The sequence below is a fragment of the Abramis brama genome (genome assembly GCF_963993115.1).
Source record: "Abramis brama genome assembly, chromosome: 10".
Classification (NCBI taxonomy): domain Eukaryota; kingdom Metazoa; phylum Chordata; class Actinopteri; order Cypriniformes; family Leuciscidae; genus Abramis; species Abramis brama.
The window spans coordinates 7954548-7977664 of NC_139972.1; the positions used below are offsets into that span (position 1 = coordinate 7954548).

Sequence of the window (23117 nt, forward strand, 5' to 3'; positions counted from 1 at the left end):
GTAGTATTGCATTCTGGGAGATGTATTTCATTCTAAAATGGAGACTTTTGAAAGACTTCCTACAAGGGCGTTGCGGAAGAAGCTGCGCTTTCATTGGCTACTTTGATTTGCGTCATCACGTGAGGACCAATAGCTGTTCAGATACAGTTCGACGTTGTGAGTTTTGAATTTGAAAATGTTTCAGTGAAGGATTCGGTGTGCGTCTTTGCTTCGAGTTAACCCGAAATCACGGTAAAACACCTAATTCTTTAATATAAATTATATTCAGCTTTTTGGTTGTATTATGAGGACAGAATATTTCTGCCACGGTCGATGAGTTGCTTAAACATTGGTAATGTAAGCGGGCAAAACGCTGCAGAGTAAACAAACAAACAAAGCAAAAACTTACTGGTTGAACATAATTATACTGTAATGTTAATTATATTTGTGTTTATTTGCACTGCATGTCATATTAAGCGTGTTTATGTGCACAAGTTTACGGATATGTATCATAGGTTTGAGTTTTGTTTATTATGATTAAAATAATCAAATGTCATCGTATATCCTTCAAGAAATGTTATCTTTGTGCTGTTATACTATCTGTTATAGTATCTGTTATGCAGAAGTAGTTTTAACAACATAAGTGTAACGTTAAACATCAAGCACACTTAGTAATCTGTATGACATCTTGCTGGTTTAATTACAACGGATTTAAAATGTTTTATAGAGTCCACCATGAAGGTCAACAGGACCAAGGTGGGGCCACTTTTCATATGGGTAAGACAGTTCTCTCATTTTAATGCATTTTGACACAAATGTGTTCCTTTTGGATTTCAAACAGAATCATAAGTAATAGTTTTGTTTAAAAGTGATTTAAGAATATTTGAGGTAAATTAAATAATATAAACTAACAAAGTATTGCTTAAATTCTACTGTGTGACATCCACAGATGTACAGAACTTACATATATGTATATCATTTTGGTTTCTTTACTCAAGAAAAAATGTAGAGAATAATGACAGACAGCAACATAGTGTCTGGCACAACACATCTGGCACATGTGGATTCCACGCATACCAGATGTGGGCCGACACTATGTTGCTGTCTGGGTAGTTATTTGAGTCTATTGTCATGTTTAACATGTCTGTTTTATAATTTTAACAACTCAAATGTGTCCTCTGTAAAGTTTCAAGGGATCTTAATATTGACGGTTGTCCTTTTGACAGATGAATGCCATGTTTCCAGAGAAGCCAATCTGGGAGTTCGTTCATTTGAGAAATGGGAACCGACTCCTGGAGATCTTTGGCAAACTGTGAGTTGTCATTTTGAGATGGTGGTCATATGGAAATGCCTTGATAACTTGCAACTTAATTAGCCTCTGACTAATGCATCATCCATTACTGTAGAAACGGGGAGATGAACATTGAGGTTTTAAAGACTTTATCCTTGGATGAGAAAATGAAAATCATCCTCAGTGGTTCGCATGGTGAGTTTCAAATCTGTGCTCGTGTCTTTCTTTTTACAATTTCATGCTTGTACCACATCTGTAGTTTTAGTTCATTTGTCGTAGATGTCATGAAATAAATGAGAATTTGTTTTGTAGTAGTGACATGACATTATGCTCTATTGCCAGTATTTGTGTCAAAATGTTGGTTAACGCAGAAAATACTTTTGCTTGTCACTCATTTAAATATAAAAATGTGGTTGTGTTAAGGCACTGACAGTAAAAGTAACTTTAAAAGCTATTAAAATTTTGAAATCTCAACATCGGTCATCATAACTATGTACGTAATGTTTGCCAGATTGATGTGCACAAATGCTTTTTAATTTGTTTAAAAAACGAATATTTTTTTCAAGCATTTTTTGCATTTAGAATTTAAGGTAAGAACTCCTTGTTTAAAACTTTCTCTTTTCCATATGCAGATACATTTCACCTCACCAAAAGACAAAGTTTCCTCATCTTACAGAAGATCACTCAAGGGATTGACCTGGAGCTCCAGCTTGCCAAGGTATTTGTGCTCTAAATCAGGAGGTTTCAACTAAATGAATAATACATAATAAAGACCACTAAAATGTATAATTATATTAAATAGATGATAATAAATAAATTAAAATAAATATTAGCTATTGATTAAAATATTATCTAATAAAACGTAAAGTAAACAATTAGATTATGATATACATCTAACAATACTGTACTTTAGTGTGTAGAAGAAAAGACCTAATACAATGTAAATTAAAATGTCCCTGTTATGTTATTTTAAAGGCTCCTAATTTCAATAAATTTACATGCATTCAAGGTAAAAAAAAAACACGTTAATTTCCTCATAATACACATTGTACATCACCTAATTTCTTAAAGGAACACTCCACCGTTTTTTCATATTAAACTATGTTATTCCCTTAACTAAGACGAGTTGATACATACCTCTCTCGTCTCAGTGCGTGTAATCAATCGCTCTGGCGCGCGGCGACACTTTGATAGCACTTAGCTTAGCCCAGTTCATTCATTAGGGACCTCCTATCTGAGGGCCTGCTCTGCTCTGATTGGTCAGTCTGGCTCAGTCTGTTGTGATTGGTCTACCGCTCGCAGCACATGTCGGAAAACGAAACTGCCACATCCAACCATATCAGAATTTTAGCTCCGGATCTTCCTCAGCACTTATATCCACAGTGATACGAACAGTCACGATGGTTTCGGTTTTATAGTATTAATTCCTGCGCGAGTCCTCAATCTTTTGAAGTGCATCAAAATAGAAAACAGCGTTTTCTCGACATGTCGACAACACAAAACAAACTACAGTCTCAGCTACAACTAAAGTATTTGAGGGTGGGGCAAAGTACACATTTTCACAGGCAGCCAATGAAGACCATAGGCTGGAATTATGCAAATTTGTTACATTGGGTTTGTAACAGGAAGTGAGACTGGGATTCGTTTCAGCAGTTCAGAATCGATTTTTTTTCTTTTAGAAAAGTGGTTCCCAACCTTTTTTTGTCTGAGACCCCCTTTTTCCCAAGAAAATATTTTAGGGCCCCCCTTCACATTTAATGATATTATCGCTTGTGTAAGCTTGCAGCAAGGATGACAGAATATGTTGTTTTCAAGCAAACGGTATGTTTACTATAACCAGATATTTTTATGCACAAATAATAGCCTATAATATTGAAAATACAATAACAAAAACATCAGTAGGCCCTTTGTAATTTAAAAACGTAAGCCTAGGAGTAGCCTATAAATTGGCCCTATTTGAAATGCAATAAAAAATATTCACACTGGTGTGTAGGTAAAAAAAAAAAGTATATAGGCTATTACTAAATGACTGCTGTCTGGGACCTCAATTCTTGCATGTCATTTGTGAGGCTTTCTCAATGTGAGGCTTCATTTTTGGCGCTATAGCGAGCGATAATAAACTTGCGTTTATTAACAGAATAATGCGTCTTTCGGAAGAACATTGTAGCCGGAACTACTTCTCTCTGTGTGTGTACGTCTATGACGAGTCACGCAGGTACTGGGCTTAGAGGTCTGCACGGGCTTTAAACTGAAGCCCGAACCCGGCCCGTACCCGCGATCATTTAACCCGACCCGACCCGACAATTACATTTACATGTTAAGCCCGAACCCGAGGTCCACTCTATTTCTCACAGCAAATAAATACCATTTTTGAGAGAGAGAGCCTGTGTGTCTGTGGTCTGTGTAGCCTATGCACACATTGCACATCGAGAAGAAAGCGCAAACATTGCAAAGCGAGAAGAAACCGCTCTGGATGAAATGTGAATTTTAAAACAAATTAAATGAACAACAGCAATAACTTAAATAAAAGTGCTTTAAAAAATCATTTTGTTTGTATATATAGCCTATATATACAAACGAAATGTTTTTTTTAAGCACTTTTATTTAAAATATTATTTTAAAATATTAGCGAGAAGAAACCGCTATGCACACATTGCACATCATGCGCACGCAACTTTCTCTCTCTCGCGTGCCGGTCACCACAACACAGCAAGCAGGCAAAGCACATGGCACGCAAACTATATATAGCCTATATAGTTTTTCTTAGTTACAAACCCGAACCCGACCCGAACCTGAGGCTGTTCAATAAACATTAACCCGAACCCGGGTTGCAGACCTCTAACTGGGCTACTCCGCAGCGGCAGCGATCCGAACCAGTGTGAAATAGTCCCAATGTAAACACTTATTATAGGTGTACCATAGTGGATCAGGATAAGACAAAAACACGGATTGGAAAATGGATTCATGATGAACTCGCTCTGAGTCGCTCATTATATAAATTTTGTAAATTTAGAACAGAAAAAAGTTAAGGACTTTTATTTAATGCTCATTGCTCAAAACTATTCAAAATACGACGCGACCCCCCACAGAGCTCGCTGGGGCCCCCTTGTGGGCCGCGACCCCCCTGTTGGGAACCGATGTTTTAGAAGACAATTACTTTATCTGTTGTGCACTTTGATCTTTAAAACTTTGCAGACATATTATATTATTCACTGCATTAAAGATCATATCAGGGGCACTTTAATAGAAACTATTGTCTAATTTAAATGAGTCTAAATTGGGGCTTTATACATGAAAATATATAGTTTTGGGATGGGGCCCCTTGCATGTGAATGATCATATTTGGTGGACTGTAGCATCTAAAATATTGAAATATTTTAAGAATATATCATAGTGGTTTTCATAACAAAAAATAAATCAAGCTATGATGTACTCATTTTTAAAGGGGTCATATGATGGTATTTTAAAAGTTTGTTTATTGGGTGTAATCGAATACGTTAACATGTTTTAATGTCCATTATAGCAGCTCCTCTGTTCCCAGTCTGTCTGAAACACACTGATTTATACAAAGCCCCTCCTTCTGAAAATTCTAGATGGAAGGCGTGTAAAATAATTTTGGGGTGAATTGTTCCTTTAATGATATGCAGGTTAAATGTTGTGCATTTATTTGTGCACAGGTGATGCTTCTGCTTTGTTACTGCAGTTTTAAAAAGGGCAACCTATTACCCTTGGATTCAAGAACAGAGTTGGTGAGTCTTTAACGACCGCTAGATGCTTCGCTCTCCGTAGCTCTACATTTACTGAAATATCTATATTTACTAAAATAAATATTGAATGTTCTGGCTCATTTTGAAATTGTCACTTTTTAACAAAGGTTCTTTTGTGTCTCTTTCTCTGTCTGTCTGTCTGTCTGTCTGTCTGTCTGTCTGTGTCAGCCGGAGATTACATCCATGTTTCGGTTTGTTAAAGTTGATCTTGATGGTTTGTCGTTAGACGAAGGCTTAGATCAGTTTCTAGACCAAGACCGTAAGTATCCACGTGATTGTGTGTTTTAACACATTTTCATTATTCAGCATTATTGACTGTGCATCAGTGTTTTCAAAAGAGATATGGATAATGCGTAAGTAAATGAAGGCAAGGCATCACATTGGCCTATTTGGGTTTTCATAGCATTTTGTTTCAGACTAGTGGAAAGGAAACATCCAAAATACACAAGTGTTTATTTTAGTGCACGTTTTCTATTTGTATCTGTAGATTTCAATTACAATACATATCTTTAAAGGCTTTTTTCTCATTCACGGAGTCAGAAATCTCCACTTCAGCAGCTTTATATACACAGAGGGGTTTATTCATATATCATTACCCTAATTTTATTTTATTTTTGGCTGTTGACAGTATTTTCTGATTTGAGTAACTAAAAAATATAAAAATCACTTATGTCAACAAAAGGAATCTTTTAAACCTGTCTTTATCCAGTATTTGGATTTCTGTTCTGGAAATTATGAAAATTGGTGCATATCTAATTAGATAATGCCTAATTTGGACACTTAAACATAACATTTCTGATAACCTGTAATACAAAAAAGTGATCATTCAACTGGATAAGTATGGTGAAATCTGTAATATTTACACCTAATGTAATCTTTGCTCATCAATCATCTGTCTCTAGCTGTTACCAACGTTGCGAACTCCAGCGGTGGGAGCAGCGGCAGCTCGTTTTTGTACACTGACGATGACTCTCCGTTCTTCGGCCGGTTCCAACGGCTTCCCAGAGTTCAGTTTCAAGAGCTTTGCACAGTGGCGTCCAGCTCAGACAGGTCAGTGCCTTCTGTGCTGATCCCATGATGAAGGACAAAGCGGCTTCTTGACTAAAACAAACCATAATGTTAAATGAGTCACTGCTTCAGAAAGTTGTATTATCAGTGATCCTAACACGTAAGCAAGTATTTATTGAAAATACTTTTTGTTTACAATAAAAACAAAGTTAAAGTTTTATGAAATGTTCAGTACAAGTTCATCTCACTTAACACATTTGTGGCATCATTTTTATTTCCATTTTTATTTTCCTCCCATGTTAACATGGTTTTATTGTGAGAAATGGCTTTTCAAACTTATTTCGCCATGACAGCACAATGCCATAAATCCAAAAACGACTATAAAAATTAGTTTACAGCTCAACAAATTCACACATTTTAACAGAAGAATTTATGTTAGCGATTTTAGAAATTTAAAAACTTTATTTTCTGATTTTAAATCCTCCAAAAATGGGTCCCATTCGCTTCCATTAAAGGTGCCTTCCTTTTTAAGAAAATGAGGACGAGTCAAAGCTATTTTTTGTGGTAATAAACATTACACTTCAAATGTCGTAGATTAAGCTGAACTCAATGACAGAATAGTTATTTAAGCACCAAATATGTGCTGATTTGTTCCTTCGCAGCATTTCCCTTTCATAAAAAATATTGCTTGATGTTGTAAACTTATAGATTTGGAAATTATAATTTACTGAATGATAAATACCCAAATAATACTCATGCATCCCTGATCTCCAGCTCTCCAGTGCCGGATGTAATGAGCACGCCACATTTCCAGTTGAAGAGACTCCGGAAAGAACTGGCACATGAGGGAGATGTGAGAGACGAGCTGGAGAAAGAACTGACTGATCAGATCAACATCATCTCAGAAAAAGGTATCCTATATAGCGTCTGGAGTGAATGAAGTAAACTCTGGTGTGAGTTTGGTTGAATTTCTCTCTCTCTCTTGCACACAGAGGGTCTGATAGTCCAGCTGCAGCACAGGGTGGACCGAATGCTGAGAGAACAACGAGAACTGGAGAATGACCATAAAGCTGCTCTTCTGGAGCTGCAGGAGAAGAACGAGAGGTGAGGCGCAAGAAGAGGAAGGTGGACTATGGCCCTGTTTACACCTGGTATTAAGATGCATTTTTGTCGATCGGAGCACAAGTAGACGAGGGAGATACATTCCCGTTTACACCTGATGTTTTAATCCGTCTCTTTTGTCCTTATTTCGACCACTTCTGTCCTGATTTATTCGAGGTGAGGGTCTATGGGCAGGTAAATGTATGGGTTTTTTCAGATCTTTCGATCTAATGGATGATATAAGCTCATGCAATTTACATAGGAAAACGCGACCGGAGATGACGGAAAAACATATGGAGAGCATCAGCTTTCGTTTCTGCGCAAGATTTCGCCAAATGCTATGTTTGTTTAACACAAAGTGTTAGAAATCAGGAATGGTGAGAGAACATTATGCTTGATACTTTTTTTTGTTGTTTATAAACCAACTTGTGTCTCCAGCCGACAAAGTTTAAACCCCGTCTGGCTAGCGCTCTTCCCATAATGTTTACGAGACAGTAGGCGGAGAGTAGGGGTCTTTTGTGGCTGTTTGAACACGAGTGTTTACACTACGAAAGCAATCCGGTGCAAATTGAATGCGTTTTCAACTACCTCTGGAAGTAGTGGAAAGGGGACAAACTCAAAACATTTCAGACCCCGTTGACACCTGTATTTAGCATCGTCCATTTGTGTTCCGATCGACAAAAACGCTTCTTAATACCAGATAGGGGGTGGCCGATAGGACCAAAATCGTATATTGCGTAGTTGCGACGGTTCCCTGCTACTTGAAAACAAAGAATAGCAAAACGGCTGCTGCTGGAGAACAGTCTGTCGAATCGGCTTAGGTCGCGACTCTGGAGGACTTGGAGTTAAGCTTTTCTTTGAGAAAAGAGCAAAGAACGGCACTTAAGTCATTCTTAAAAAAAGGAAGATGTGTTTGTAGTTTTGCCGGCCAGATATCGCAAAAGTTTAATCTATCAAGTAACGTTAGCTCCGCTGTTGGGAAAACGCTCTGGTTGGTTGAAGCGCTGTCCTATTGCGTGCAGAGGGAATTTGAAAGACAGCCGTTTATCTTGCCCCTCAGATTGAGCCGTGTCTATGGTGAGTTGCCAGACCTAACATCTTGATGTAGGTCTGGCTTGCCAGGCTAATAAGTATGTGTATTTTCTACCGGTTAATCGTGTCTGTGGCCAACCCTTAATACCAGGTGTAAACAGGCCGTAAGCATGTCTGTGTTGGCTAAAAAAGGTTAATAAATGCTATGAAATATATTGCTAGTTCATGTTAGTTAATGCATTAGCTAATTCTAAGAAATAAGACTTATTGTAAAGCTGTTTTTTCTTGTACAGTCTTCTCCGCAGAGTGCACGAAGTTGTGAAGCAGTGCCATGATTTAAAAACCGAAAACTCTCAGAAGGACAAAAAGATTGATGAACTAACAGAGGAGAACCAAACTTTCGCTGCTCAGGTGAGATACTTTTATTTTCCCCCTTCCTTTCTGTCTTGCTACCCTGTTTAATGCTCATTTCTTTCACACACTGGACTCATCAGGTGCGAAACACATTCGCTCAGCTGGCGAGAGCCGAGGAGGAAGTTACAAAACTCACGTTAGCTCATGAATCATCACTGGCTGAGTGGAGGAGCAGAAAGGAGTTTCTCGAGCACGAGTTGAACGAGGCCGTCACACACAGGGTAGATCATTTCAATTAAATGAATCATGTTGTGTTTCTTTGCTTTGTACTCTCCCTGACTGGTATTTATTAATCTGTATTGTTTTCTTCGTCCTGTTCTCCTCGTTCAGGAGTGTCTGAGTGAGCAAGTGCAGATCCTTCAGGGAAAGATCTCCGTTCTGGAGGATGAGCTCCTGAAAGCTCAGTCTCAGGAGAGAGGAGAGGTTCTGGGACCCATCATGGAGGTGAGATATTGTGTCTTTCTATCATAATAATGTTTACACAGGGTTATATTTTGTTTTCTGATGGAAAGATTCTTATAATTTGGTCAGTATGTCTAAAATGTTATGTTCAACGAACTTGCAAACAGATTGCATGGCTTCCAGTTCAGGTCTTTTGTATGTGCTTTGCTAAATATTTAGCTGTTTTATTCAAGATGCCTTGAAAGGAGCTACTAAAGATTAGCATGACTGATGTCCATCACATATGCAGATTGAGATCTAATTTTTATTTATTTATTATTATTTATCATGATGATACACAACATTATCTTTAATCTAAAATAAGCAGAGTAATCAGGGTTAATCAGAATCTAAAGCTCATTTCATGTTCTTTCAGTACATGCACTGACTGTTAAAAGGAAAATATTGTAAGAAACAACTATTTAGTTCTTACTGAGCTGAAAACATCTTCATAGAATTGACCAATGTTGACTAACATTTTTAATCTTTTTGTTTTTCTCAGTGGGAAAAGCTTAAACAGGAGCTGGCAGATCTGACTCTTAAACTCGCTGAGCTTCAGGACACAATTTCCCGTCTTGAGAAGGAGAAGACGGAAGTTGAGGCTTTGTTGGCTGAGGAGAGAGCCTCTTTTGAAAAGGAAACCAGAAGACTACAGATGGTTGTGTTCGATCTGGAGCAGTGTGTCAACAGCATCCGTTTGGAGAGAGAAACACTGGAGGAGGCGTTACGGAGTCAGAAAGAAATGCTCACTGCGCAGATATCAGCTCTGGAAAGTGATGTTTCTCGTCTGCAGCAAGTGGAAGTGCAGCTGACAGCGGAGATCAAAATCTCTGCGGACCTCCGCCAACAGAGAGAAGAGCTGGAGGGGAAAGTTGTCTCTTTAGACAAGATGGTTCATGCTCTGCATGCTGAGATCCAGGGTTTGGAAGTGGAGAGAGCATCACAGCAAGACTCCCTAAACGCCCTGATTGTTGAGTTGCAAAGCGCCAAGAACACAGTTCAGGAATATGAGAAGAAGCTGGAAGAGCATCAAAAAGTGGTAGTAGAGAACGATTCCTTGAAAAAGGAGGCATGCACATTGCAGCGGGAGCTTGATGAGCATCTGCAGGCCATTGGAGACCTTCAGGGCCAAATAAATGTTCTCAGACAGGAGAAATCTGAAGGAGAGAACCAGGTTAGTCAGGCTTTGACTAAAATCAAAAGCCTCCAAACTCACATTCTGGAACTGTCCGAGCAGATTTCCCTAAAAGATGAAGAAATCAGAAATCTGAGGGACGTGTATGACTCTGTTGACCACGAGCTGAAGCTTGTGAAGGAACAAAATATTGAAATAAACGAATTGATCAAATCAAATCGCAAAGAGCATGAGGAGACTGTTAAAAAACTCCAGCAAGAGCTTCACTCTGCATCTTCAGCCGCATCAGAAACACAAGAGGAAATGCTGGTTCTGTCAGCGGAGGTAACCTCTCTTAAAGAGCAGATCTGCCAGTACAGTGAAAATGAACTGCAGAAACAACAAGAAATGTCTGTTTTAGAGACTCAACACAGCGTGTTGCAGGAAAACCTGACCTCTCTTCTGAACCAGCTGGCTGAGGCGACAGCTACAGCTTCACATAAAGATTCTGAGCTTCTCTTGCTTCAAAATGAGATTCACCAACAAGAAGGCCTTAGAAAAAAGGCTCAGGAGCTTGAGACTGCAAAGCGTGAGGAACTTGAGAGAACAGTGAGTGAACTTCAAGCTAGAATCCTTGAAGTCTCCACTCTTGCCTCTGAGAGAGACGCTCAAGTAATTTCTCTTCAAGATGAGATGAAAAATCAAGAATTGAGTGCCAAACAGGCTGAAGATGATCTCCGCAGAGAGCTAGAGGAGAAGGTAGAAACCCTACATGGAGAATTAGATGCGGTCAATCGTTGTGCTGCAGACAAAGACAATCAGCTGGGGTCTTTAGATCAAAAGCTGAAGGAGATGGAAGGGCTTTTCCTTCAAAAGGAGAAAGATGTCCTTGAGATGCATCAGGCAAAGGAGGATCTGGAGAAGAGGCTTGTTGATGAGAAACAACAACTGGAGGAGTACCAGCAGAAATGGGAGATGGTGATAAAGGAAAGAGACCACCTGTCAGCTGAAGTAACATCTCTCAGTGATAAAATCTGCAGTTACCAGGACACTGAAGTGCAGAAGAAACAAGAGATGTCTGTTTTAGAGGTAGAATGCAACCAGTTAAAAGAAAACATGGCTGCTCTTGAGAAGAAGCTATTAGAGGAGACAACTACAGCTTCACAGAAAAATTCTGAGCTTCTCTTGCTTCAAAATGAGCTTCACCAACAAGAAAGTATTAGAGAAAAGGCTCAGGAGCTTGAGACTGCCAAGCGTGAGGAACTTGAGAGAACGGTGAGTGAACTTCAAGCTAAAATCCAACAAGTCTCCACTCTTGCCTCTGAGAGCGAGGCTTCTCTTCAAAATGAGTTGAAGGATCAATTGAGGGCCAAACAGTCTGAAGATGATCTCCGCACACAGCTAGAGGAGAAGGTAGAAACCCTACAAGGAGAACTAGATGCGGTCAATCGTTGTGGTGCAGACAAAGACAATCTGCTGGGGTCTTTAGATCAAAAGCTGAAGGAGATGGAAGGGCTTTTCCTACAAAAGGAGAAAGATGTCCTGGAATTGCATCAGGCAAAGGAGGATCTGGAGAAGAGGATTCATGAGCTTGTTGTTGAGAAACAACAACAACTGGAGGAGTACCAGCAGAATTTGGAGATGGTAAGGAGTGAAAAAGACCACCTGTCAGCTGAAGTAACCTCTCTCAATGATAAGATACGCAGTTACCAGGACACTGAAGTGCAAAAGCAACAGGAGATGTCTGTTTTAGAGGTAGAATGCAACATTTTAAAAGAAAACATGGCTGCCCTTGAGAAGAAGCTATTAGAGGAGACAACTACAGCTTCACAGAAAAATTCTGAGCTTCTCTTGCTTCAAAATGAGATTCACCAACAAGAAAGCCTTAGAAAAAAGGCTCAGGAGCTTGAGACTGCCAAGCGTGAGGAACTTGAGAGAACAGTGAGTGAACTTCAAGCTAAAATCCTAGAGGTCTCCACTTCTGCCTCTGAGAGGGAGGCTTCTCTTCAAAATGAGTTGAAGGATCAATTGAATGCCAAACAGGCTAAAGATAATCTCCACAGAGAGCTAGAGGTGAAGGTTGGCACCCTGCAAGGAGAATTAGATGCGGTCAATCGTTGTGCTGCAGACAAAGACAATCAGCTGGGCTCTTTAGATCAAAAGCTGAAGGAGATGGAAGGGCTTTTCCTTCAAAAGGAGAAAGATGTCCTTGAGATGCATCAGGCAAAGGAGGACCTGGAGAAGAGGCTTGTTGATGAGAAACAACAACTGAAGGAGTACCAGCAGAAATGGGAGATGGTGATAAAGGAAAGAGACCACCTGTCAATTGAAGTAACATCTCTCAGTGATAAAATCTGCAGTTACCAGGACACTGAAGTGCAGAAGAAACAGGAGATGTCTGTTTTAGAGGTAGAATGCAACCAGTTAAAAGAAAACATGGCTGCCCTTGAAAAGAAGCTATTAGAGGAGACAACTACAGCTTCACAGAAAAATTCTGAGCTTCTCTTGCTTCAAAATGAGATTCACCAACAAGAAAGTATTAGAGAAAAGGCTCAGGAGCTTGAGACTGCCAAGCGTGAGGAACTTGAGAGAACAGTGATTGAACTTCAAGCTAAAATCCAACAAGTCTCCACTCTTGCCTCTGAGAGCGAGACTTCTCTTCAAAATGAGTTGGAAGATCAGTTAAGGGCCAAACAGTCTGAAGATGATCTCCGCAGTCAGCTGGAGGAGAAGGTAGAAACCCTTCAGCGACAATTGGAAACAGCCACTCTTGACGTCACAGACAAAGACCAACTTCTGCAGACTTTTGATCAGAAGCTGAATCAGATGGAACTGCTGTGCCAACAAAAGGAGAAAGATGTCCTTGATATGCATCAGGTAAAGGAGGACTTAGAGAAGAGGATTGATGAGCTTGTTGTTGAGAAACAACAACTGGAGGGGCACTTGGAGATGGTGAGGAAAGAAAGAGACCACCTATCAACTGAAGTAACCTCTCTCAATGATAAAATTATCAGCACTTACCAGGAAAATGAATTGCAGAAGCAACAGGAGATGTCTGTTTTAGAGGGTAAACACAACACATTAATGGAGAACTTGGCTGCTCTTAAGACGCAAGTGGCAGAGCTTACAACTGCAGCTTCTCAGAGGGAATCTGAGCTTCTGTTGCTTCAAAAGGAGTCTTGTGAACATGAGAAACTTCGAGAAAAGGCTCAGGACCTCGAGAAGGACGTAAGTGAACTTCAGGCTAAAATACAAGAGGTCTCCACTCTCGCTTCTGAGAGGGAAGCTCAAATAAGTTCTCTTCAAAATGAAATGAAAGATCAACAATTAAGGGCCAAACAGTCTGAAGATGATCTCCGCACTGCACTTGAAGAGAAGGTTGAAACACTACAGAGACAACTAGACACTGCCAGTTGTGAGGTCACTGACAAAAAACATCTTCTGGAGTCTTTGGATCAAAAGCTGAGGCAGATGGAAGTGCTGTGCCAACAAAAGGAAAAAGATGTCATTGAGATGCATCAGGCAAAGGAGGAACTGGAGAAGAGAATTGTTGAGCTTAATGCCAACAAGCATCAACTGGATGGCTACCAGCAGAATTTGGAGATGCTGAGGCAAGAAAGGAGCCATTTGACTTCTCTCAGCCAGTCTCTCCAGAGGGAGAGTGACGCCTCCCAGAAGATTCGAGCTGAGCTGGAATTGAAGGTTGAGGAGAAAAACGGTTCCATCCTTGCTCTTAAAAAGGCTTCCCGACAGTGGGAGGAACAGAATCAGGAACTCCTGGAGCAGCTGAAGACAAAGTCGGATGCAGTAGAGCACTACAAATCACAGGTCTGTGTTGAGTTAGATCTTGCTGTGTTTCTTTCATGCATTTTGATGTTTTGAAGAATCCTCATTGCACAAAAGAATTGCTCCAGTTTGACATCACCTGCCCTTATTTAAAAACTCATTGGCTGTCTTATGGTTCTTCCTCAGGTGGAGAAAGCCAAGAATCACTACAACGGTAAAAAGCAGCTGCTGGTGGAGGCTCAGGAACTGAACAAAAATTTCGAGCAATCACTTGAGGCTAGTAAGAGGGAAGTCAAAGCTCTGGAGTCAGAACTGAAGCTAGCGCGCATGGAGCTAGACCAGGCAAACGCCAAAGAGAAGAATCTTGTCGCCAAAGTGAAAAACTTGGAGGCACAAGTTAGTATACATTCTTAATGTTTTAATAATGTGAAAATTAAAAAAAGTTTTGAAATGTTTGAGTTTCCTGTTGAATTTCATGCTTGATTGTGTGTTGGTCTCAGGTTGACTTTGCTGATACTCAACTGCGAGAGCATAGGAAGATGACTGATGACGTTGAGCACATGAGACATAGAGAAAGTCAGTACATCAGAGTCCCAGAGAAACGCCAGGACACCAGCACCAACAGCTTGGAGTTTGAGCTGGACGATTCACTCAACCCTGACAGGTAGCTAAACCAGCACAATTGTGCAGGTTTCTCGCATAGTATTCCAGGTAACTCATGCAGTGTCCTCATTTCCCAGTCGTTCAGCTATGCCGGGTGAATCCAGCACTCCGCTAGTACGCAGTTCTGAGCGCTTGGCTGCTAAACGCCGTGCGCGGACCGAATCCCTGGAGACTCTCTACTTCACGCCAATGGGTCAACAAGGCAACAAGCGTAAAGCAGATCACAGCGATGCCTTTGAACGCAAACTAGAGTCCAGCATCACTTCCATTGGCGATCTTGTGGTTGACTCTGCAAAGAAGTTGACCGCTTCGGCTCGCAGGCGACGGACTACACAAGTTATCAACATCACACTGGCTAAGGTAAGAAATGCACAAATGTCTTCTTTCTTTCTACACATCATTGGGTTAAAAAAAAAAGTTTTAATTGGCTATCGTAAACTTAGTTCCACCCTCAAAATTAAAGAGCCAATCAGTAAAATCACTGTCAGGTCTTTACATAAAACTTTGACTGGACCAACATGATACATACAGTTTTTAGCATAATTTTCACACATTACTGCAGATGCTGTTGCTCACAGTTAGGGCTGCACGTGTATTGGTTGGACCAACCTGAAATATCCATTTTTTTATTCTATTTGTGTGCAAGAAACGCCATCTATGAGACGTTTTACGCCAGATGTTATTGCTGACTTTAAATGTTATTTAGTTGTAAGTTTGGCAAGCAGATTTCGCTATTTTCACATACAAGAGAATAGATGGCTGTAATTGCATAACTGAAAATAGCTTCCCAAGATGGCCAGCTGATTTGACTTTATATAGACATTGACTAGTAATATTACTCTTCATGGCTTCTTGGGTTGTTTATTTCTTTCTTGTTTAGAAAACACCAGGAAGTGCTGAAGGTGAAGAGGTGTTCTCTAGTATGCACTCTGCCCGATCTCAGCCCAACTTGGCAGTCCATCACTCACGACCGATCTCCTTGGACCTCTCAGAGGAAAGTTCATCAAAAGCAGACACCCTTCAAAATCTGCCTGGATATCGCAGAAGTACCGTGCATACCATCGCCCCACCAAGAGGTGAAACTTTGTCCTTAGACCTCATTGCTTTTAGTTACTTTGCACAATACTTTAGATTAGGGCTGCATGATTAATCAAAATAAAATTAAATTTGCGATATGGCGTAATGAGATTATCTAATTACATTGAATTGTATGTGCTGCGTGTTTCAGAGTTAAACGTGGCGTTGTGTTTGTTTACACGTGTGCAGCTCATTGTGTTTTCACTGGCTCAGAGAGGTTTGGTTCACAGTAAAAGTATCTCCACACAAACTCGTCTCTGCATATCTGCTTTGAGTTTGGGTCGCTTATAATGTGCGTTTGGGAACACAACATGCACCAACCATCTTCTCATACTTGTAATGAGAAGTGCTTATAAACTGGCTTTAAAGACTTTAAGGAAAAAGTTTGATGGTTTAATGTTTGAAAAAGAAAGACAGCCATAAATATTAATGCTGTAATTTTGCAGGTGTAATGTAAAATAAAATTACTATTATCTTTTATGAAGTACTCGTTTTTTTATTTTCTAATGAAATATTACAATAGTAATATTTCTTATTGCTTATTTTTTTTGTAAATTAATCAATGATAAAATATATTTTATAGTCATTAACATATAATTGTTCTGTTCTTGAATCATTAATTGTATATATTCTTTATTGTATTCTAAAGCACAACTTTTTATAATAAAAATTGCTGTATTATATTATTTTTTATTAAATACTCAAGTTTACACTGAAATGTTACAATAATAATATTTTATTTTTAAATTGTATTATTGAAGATATGTAATACAATTATTTTATTATTTTTATTTTATTGTCATATTGATATATAATCACAATTTTTAGCCAAATTGTGCAGCTCTAAAAAGAACCAGTTTTTTTTTATTGCGTTTTAAATCAGTCACAATTTTTTATCAGGGAAACTACCAATTTGCACAACCAAATTATGCAGTCATGCATAAGTAAACTAACTTATTTTGTGTGTTGTGTAGCCACCAGTACGTTCTGTATCGGAGCGGAGAATGAACCCGAACATGCTTCTGATGATTGGATGCGAATCGCCGAATTGCAGGCACGAAACAAAGTCTGTCTGCCTCACCTGAAGAGCAGCTACCCGTTGGAGTCCAGGGTAAGCTTGTAATAGTTAGCTTTAGCTGCGTTGTTTGTTTAAAACTAGAATCAAACGTATTGTTCTGCCTCCGTAGCCCAGTCTGGGACCCTCGTTCACCATAACCGACGATGACCTGCGCATGGGTGACCCGGATGAGACGATCCGACGTGCTTCCATGGCTCCGGGTCAAATACTAGAGACCCTGAACTCTCGCCGCTTCTCCCTTGCGCCCGGAGCAAGTTCGACCCAGGGTCCTGCGCTCTCCCAGCCTCAGCGCGCCACCATGTTGCCGGGTCAGATCCGCTCCAGCACTGCTGCTCACCGGGCCTCTCAGCTCACGAAAACAAGCTCACACCTGCGTGCTTCAGAAAACAAACGCAGCCCGTTGGCTACCAAACGCCCTGGGTCCCAACTGCAAGGCCCAGACACACCTGAGGTACGAGAGATCAATATGAAGGGGCAAATGTTCATCCCACTTGATAAATGTTTAAGAATTTTCTTTGGATAAGAAACCTTACTAAAATTTAAGACTTTTTGTTTCCACAGGCGAAGAAATTGGCAAGTTGCTTCCCGCGACCAATGACACCTAAAGGCAGATTCGGCAACAGTCAAAACAGACCTCCAAACTCTCCGGTGAAGTACTTTTGTTGAACACATGTGGTTGTTACTAACCTAGACTTTATTTGAGGACAAAACTGCTGTTAAATATCTCCAGAATTTAGCTAAATAGCTATTTGGACGCAATGCTATTAGTGGTTTATAAAGTAGTGTGTTTAAGTGTTTTTAATTTCCAAAATTAAAATATGAAGTTTTCTTTTAGAGTTTGTGGTTTGCGTTATTACAATCTGCTTTATTTAAAAACAATAGGAATATATTAGGCCAACTTTGAAAGATAATTTGCCATGTGTTCCCTTAAAACGGGTTTTTAAAACGGCAATTAAACGTTGCTGCATAAAGGCTACAACGGTTGTCTAATCAATGCATGTACTTTAGTTTTTGTGGTAATTGCTGTGTGTGATTTTGTGTCGTAAAGCAAAATGAGGAAGTAAATTATATTTCAGACCTTTATAAAAAAAAAAATAGTGGCCTAAAGTGATGTCTGGAGGGTATATATTTGTTTTAAATTACCCTACAAGTTTGATTAAACCAAAATATGAGGAAAATATTTTGTTTTAAATATGAGGGAAGAACAAAACGCTGAACTTAACAATTATTTGGCAAAAATCTACAGCTACAGGTTGTTTTTTTTACTATGCAAATAAAAATGCATAGAAAAACACACACTATGACTGTCATAGTCAGTTATTAATATTTCATTGGCTCTCTCGTTTTTGCACCTACGATGACAATTTCAGACCCCTCCATGATTTCCAAGTGGGAGAACTTGCAAAATAGCAGGGTGTTCAAATACTTATTTTCCTCACTGTATATTTTGATAGGCAATTTTCCTAGGCTGAACATTACTTTTGGCCTCTACTGTATATAATAAAGACCCAACACCTCAAATAGTAGCATTTTAGAGCCTAAATAGTAGCATTTTAGAGCCTAAATAAATACAATAATAATGTAAATAATTTAAATTATTTCATAATACGCCTTTTTACGAAAATAGTTGCATTGATTATGCAATATTATTACAGTAGTGCTGTTCTACAAACTCATTAAAAACTGAAACATGTCCCTCACAAATGCTAAATGTTTCTTGTTGGTTCTCAGCTCTTTGGAAGCATATTGTATGTCCTCATTTAGATGTCTAGGTAAAAGGGTTTGTTTCATACAGTATTAATATGTCTGTTTGCTGTCCCTCTTTCACCTGTAGGCCGAGCGAAGGCAGTCTGTGGTGTTCACTGTTGTAAACACCCCGAAGAACAGTGGTCGAGGTGACAGCAGGCTTCAGCGCGGCCTCAACAAGCTGCGTAACAGCGCCCGCAAGTCTCCCGGCGTGGCCAGCCGTGCCCTGCGTTCAGCCGCGAGCGCCAGGTCTCCTCTGGACTCCACGCTCAGGAAGTCTCCCAGAAACAAATCCCCCAAATCATCCAACGCCAAAAAGGTACAATAAACACTTCTGTTTAAGAAAACGCTCTCTCTGTAGACCTGAACCCAAGACCATGTATGTACAGTAGTCAACATTTGAAGGGTATCAAAAAGTTAATCAAAGTTGTCCTAAGACAAGAACGGGTGTCAAAATTCATGTATAACTTTGATGAAAGGTTTTGATCCACTTCAAATGTTGACTACTGTAGTTATTATCTGGTATGAGGATCCAGAGCACATGGTAAATTAGTAATGCATTGAAATTACCGAAAAATAGATTTTCAGTTGCTGCCGAAAGAGTTTTAGAAGATCAAAATAATTGACCGAAACGATTGTTTAATTGATTGCACTTGTCTTTCCTGCACATGGATATTGCTGGGTTGGCAATATTGATTTCTCGTTTTTAATGGACTTTCATTTTGATCAACTGCAAACAGCACAGATTAAAAGATCTTGGTTCATGTATGGGGGGTTGGGGGGGGGGATCTTTACTAAACATGATGTAATGTAGAGCAATAATCACAGTAAGCTTTGTGCTTAGTTACTTTTGATATGAAACACAGTCTGATGTTTCAAATTCTGTCAATTTTCTCACAAAATTGCAAACAATAAACAGATCATCTCTTTACTACTAGTTATTGCACCAAATAAACATGAATGAACATCTGAAGATCTGTTGAAAGATACAGTACAACTTACTAAAATCAGTATCTCTTACTAAACTAGTATCATGTTTCATGCAATCGCTCAGTCAGTGTTTTAACTGCGGAAAGATGTCAATAAAACAGCTTGTAAACCGTGTCATATTATGTTTTATTTACCTCAGAAAAACTATTCAATGTCCATCATTTTTTTAGTTGGCTAGAAAAAAATAACTAGCGAGGAGAGGAGCATTTTGATAATTATATGCACTATTGCATTTATTTTGACTTAACCTCTTGTCTTTTTTAATGTATGTCTGAAAAAATCTGTCAAGATTTTTTTTTTTATTGCAATTGTTTAATGTTTACATTTCAACAATGAATTGGAGTACAAATGAAATTATATAATTAAAAAGTTTAAGCTTTAAGTGCTATTTAAATAATGCAACTGCAACTTTAGTGTTGATTATGAAATAAATGTGATTAATTGGTTATTCAATAAACTTTATTTCAGGTTTCGGTTTTTATCTAAATGAAAATATCAATCACTGTTTCGGTAGAAAATAACTTTCGGTGCATCACTAAATATAATGCATAGGAAAGTGTGTTTTATTTCTTTAAATTCCAATATTAATGTTTAGAAATTGCAGGTGTGTTGAAGTATTTGCTGTGTGTCTGTTTAGGGAATCCTGTGAGTCGCTGCGCTGATCTAAGTATTTAACTGTACGTGTCGACTGTAATCATTGCTGTAAACCTGCAGGTGTCTCTCCTCTATATGGGCTTATTTCACTCTCGCTCAAATACACTGTGGCTTCGGGAGTTTGGTGGCCGGTGTGACCATTTTAATGTCATGAAATTTAGCAGAATGGTTTAAATAGTAATTAAAAAAATGTGTTAATTACGTAATTGCACAACTTTACATATATTTTTTAATATCATTTTGATTATTTTAATTTTTAATTTGTTTTTTTAACTTAATTTTGAACAAATTATGGTGGTGGTGTCTCTGCTTTTCTGGTCACTTCACCTGATGTTGGTGTTATTCAGTTGCACTCTGTCCAGATCTATTCTAGAGTAACAACTTGAGTATCTCACTTTGAGAATATTTGTTCTCATTTTTCAATTGCATTTTCAATTTTTGCATATTGAACACTCATATGTATTTAAATGCATCTTCTGAAACTTCTCTCTCTCTCTCTCCACACAGATGAGGTTCAGGATTAAGGTGTAAATTTGAGGATTCAACGCATGGGATGCAGTGATCTTAATTACTGTCCTGTTTATGTAATTTGTTGTATATGTATAATATTTAAGTGTATTCCTTATTCTTTGACGAATAAAATCTTTTCTATCGTATCATTGACCGGTTTGTCAGCCATTGCTAAATAGAAGCAGTGTGTGTATGAATGCAGCTCTGAAAGTCTCTGTTGAAAATCAATATACATTAGGAGTGTTTGCAGAGTCTGTTTGGAAACGGTTATTTTGTGATTCTGTGTTGTTCAGTGGTTTGGAAATGGTTTAATACTGAACATTTGTTAACATTTTTTTTAAAGCCACAGTGAAACACAATCAAGTTTAATAAAGACTGGGTTTCTTTAAATGTACAATGTTTTAAAATGTGCAATATTTGTAAAAAAAAGAAGAAAAAAACTTTTGATGTTGAACTCAATTTGTATATCAAATTATGACTCACATTTTTTCCATATTAGATATATTAAAATCAAAAACAGAATTTCTGACTGTATTGAATATTCAAACAATTAATTAACCTGAGATTCAACTAAAAGTATTTCTACCTGAGATCGTCCCTAGGACTGGATTCATAATCTAAATTTATGGAAAGATTAGTTGCTATGTGCTTTCATATATGGTAAGATATCCGTCAAACTCTTAATTTTACTTGATTTCGGGAGGATTGTGTTCAAACCTGTATCATCAGGTAACAAATGATTGAATATGAACAAGACAGCTAAACATTTCAGGTGTTTTAAATGTGCAATTTCTTTGATTTAATGATTTTGTTAATTTAAAGGGTGCAACTTAATTTGGAAGATTAGAAACAACTTTTACATTAAGCATGAAAAATGTGCAAAATATATATTTAACAAAAAAAGGTTGCACTTCAACATTGCTAGAAATTCAAAAATGTATCGAACCAAGTTGTCCCAAATCTGAGGTTGATATCACAATTAAATTGAGGTTTTTAACCGTGGCCACAGTTAAGGGATGCTGTCTGTGGTTTATTTTTCTATTGATTTATTATCCTTACTTTGTCTGGTTTATAATTTTATGTTAATTCAAACTGAAATATGAATATATAAACTTTAGCAGCGTTGATTTCTACTACAACTTGCGCCGTTTCGGAAAGGGAGTGTTTCCTTTGGCCACGTAATTTATGATTAGCCAATGAGCATATAGGACTGAGTATTGCGTCATCACATATTTAAATGACCAGAGAACTGCGTCGTATTTAGTTTTGTTAAAAAGTTGTGGTCGTGTGTTTTAATCAAACAAATAACGGTAAAACATCTCTTGTTCACTGATTCATATAATTACACCCACCTGTATTGATTATTTCATGATGAAATTTCTTCTGGCATTGTTGAAACATAAGTGATAAACCAATCCACATGTGTCTGCGCGTTTCCGAAGCGTTTGAAACTCTCATACGTTCGCCTTTTACATTTTAAGGAGGTAAAACGGTTTAAATACCCAACATATTTAAAATTTGGAGTTACAATTGCTGTTTTCAATATTAAGGATTTGTATGTGCCTAACAAATTATTTTGTTACAACAGATAGTGAAAAACCCCCAGCAAATTAAGAAAACATCATCAGTTTGACAACACGTGCAACAAATACTCAACGCAACCAAATACAGAAACGCGATGCAAATACTCACAACGCACATGTGATCAGGATGTTAAAATAAATAAAAAAAACTCACATTTCAGGTCATTGACTTGTATTTGCAGCACGTGTTGTCAAACTGATGAAGATGTTTTCTTATTTTTTCCTATTTGCATGTGAGCTCTATTGGCCACCGTAGATATATCTATTCATTCACATAAATCCACATTCTGTGTGAATGTAGTTGTCTATTTGTAGTGTCCATCATGGAGTTGAATGGCGTTAAGGAGGCAGCACTTTTGTCATGGGTAAGTTGACTCCGTCACATTTAATGTGTCGCACCACATGACATTTGAAGACGTTTACAGTGACTGATGTTCTTCTGACAGATCAACAGTGTCTGTCCTGAGGAGCCTATTAACAAAATCACCCAGATGATGGACGGTCATCGACTCCTTAAGCTTGCCTTCAAAGTGTGAGCTGTGATGTTTACGATTGAAATGCCTTTTTCGTTACTAAGTTGGTTACTAATATATATATATATATATATATATATATATATATATATATATATATATATATATATACCAGCTCCTATATATATATATATATATATATATATATTATATATATATATATATATAATATATATTATTATTATTATTATTATTATTATTATTATTATATATTTATTTATTTATTTATTTATTTTTATTTTTTTGTAGTCTGATGTTCGCAAATCAGAAACTAAATTCATATCCGTTTTAAAAACCTGTTGAGAAAATATAAGTCTCACTAATAGTCACTATTAACACTTTAATTTTAT

The 23117-nt window shown here is 38.1% G+C and overlaps 2 protein-coding genes across 2 annotated transcripts in view; both read left to right on the plus strand.

The window, feature by feature from the left end:
* The window catches only part of LOC311090821 (NACHT, LRR and PYD domains-containing protein 3-like), a 430276-nt gene that overhangs the window by 54454 nt on the left and 352705 nt on the right, over positions 1–23117 (plus strand). The gene's annotated exons all lie outside the window — the stretch shown is intronic.
* numa1 (nuclear mitotic apparatus protein 1) lies at positions 141–20802 on the plus strand. Its single transcript, XM_084126356.1, has 23 exons — positions 141–231; positions 707–756; positions 1206–1291; positions 1386–1465; positions 1903–1988; positions 4948–5019; positions 5206–5296; positions 5940–6087; positions 6820–6956; positions 7038–7149; positions 8472–8589; positions 8673–8813; positions 8923–9036; positions 9536–13975; positions 14120–14329; positions 14434–14597; positions 14674–14956; positions 15477–15672; positions 16648–16784; positions 16861–17202; positions 17313–17399; positions 18586–18816; positions 20649–20802. The coding sequence occupies exons 2-23, from the start codon at positions 715–717 to the stop codon at positions 20670–20672; spliced, it is 7341 nt and encodes a 2446-aa protein (XP_083982482.1). The 5' UTR covers positions 141–231; positions 707–714; the 3' UTR covers positions 20673–20802.

Bases quoted from the DNA above. Each gene is read 5' to 3' on its own strand.
- numa1 (XM_084126356.1), top strand. From the start codon at position 715: ATGAAGGTCAACAGGACCAAGGTGGGGCCACTTTTCATATGG. The intron at 9,037-9,535 runs GTGAGATATTGT...TGTTTTTCTCAG, and splicing joins TTCTGGGACCCATCATGGAG to TGGGAAAAGCTTAAACAGGA. The intron at 17,400-18,585 runs GTGAAGTACTTT...TTTCACCTGTAG, and splicing joins ACAGACCTCCAAACTCTCCG to GCCGAGCGAAGGCAGTCTGT.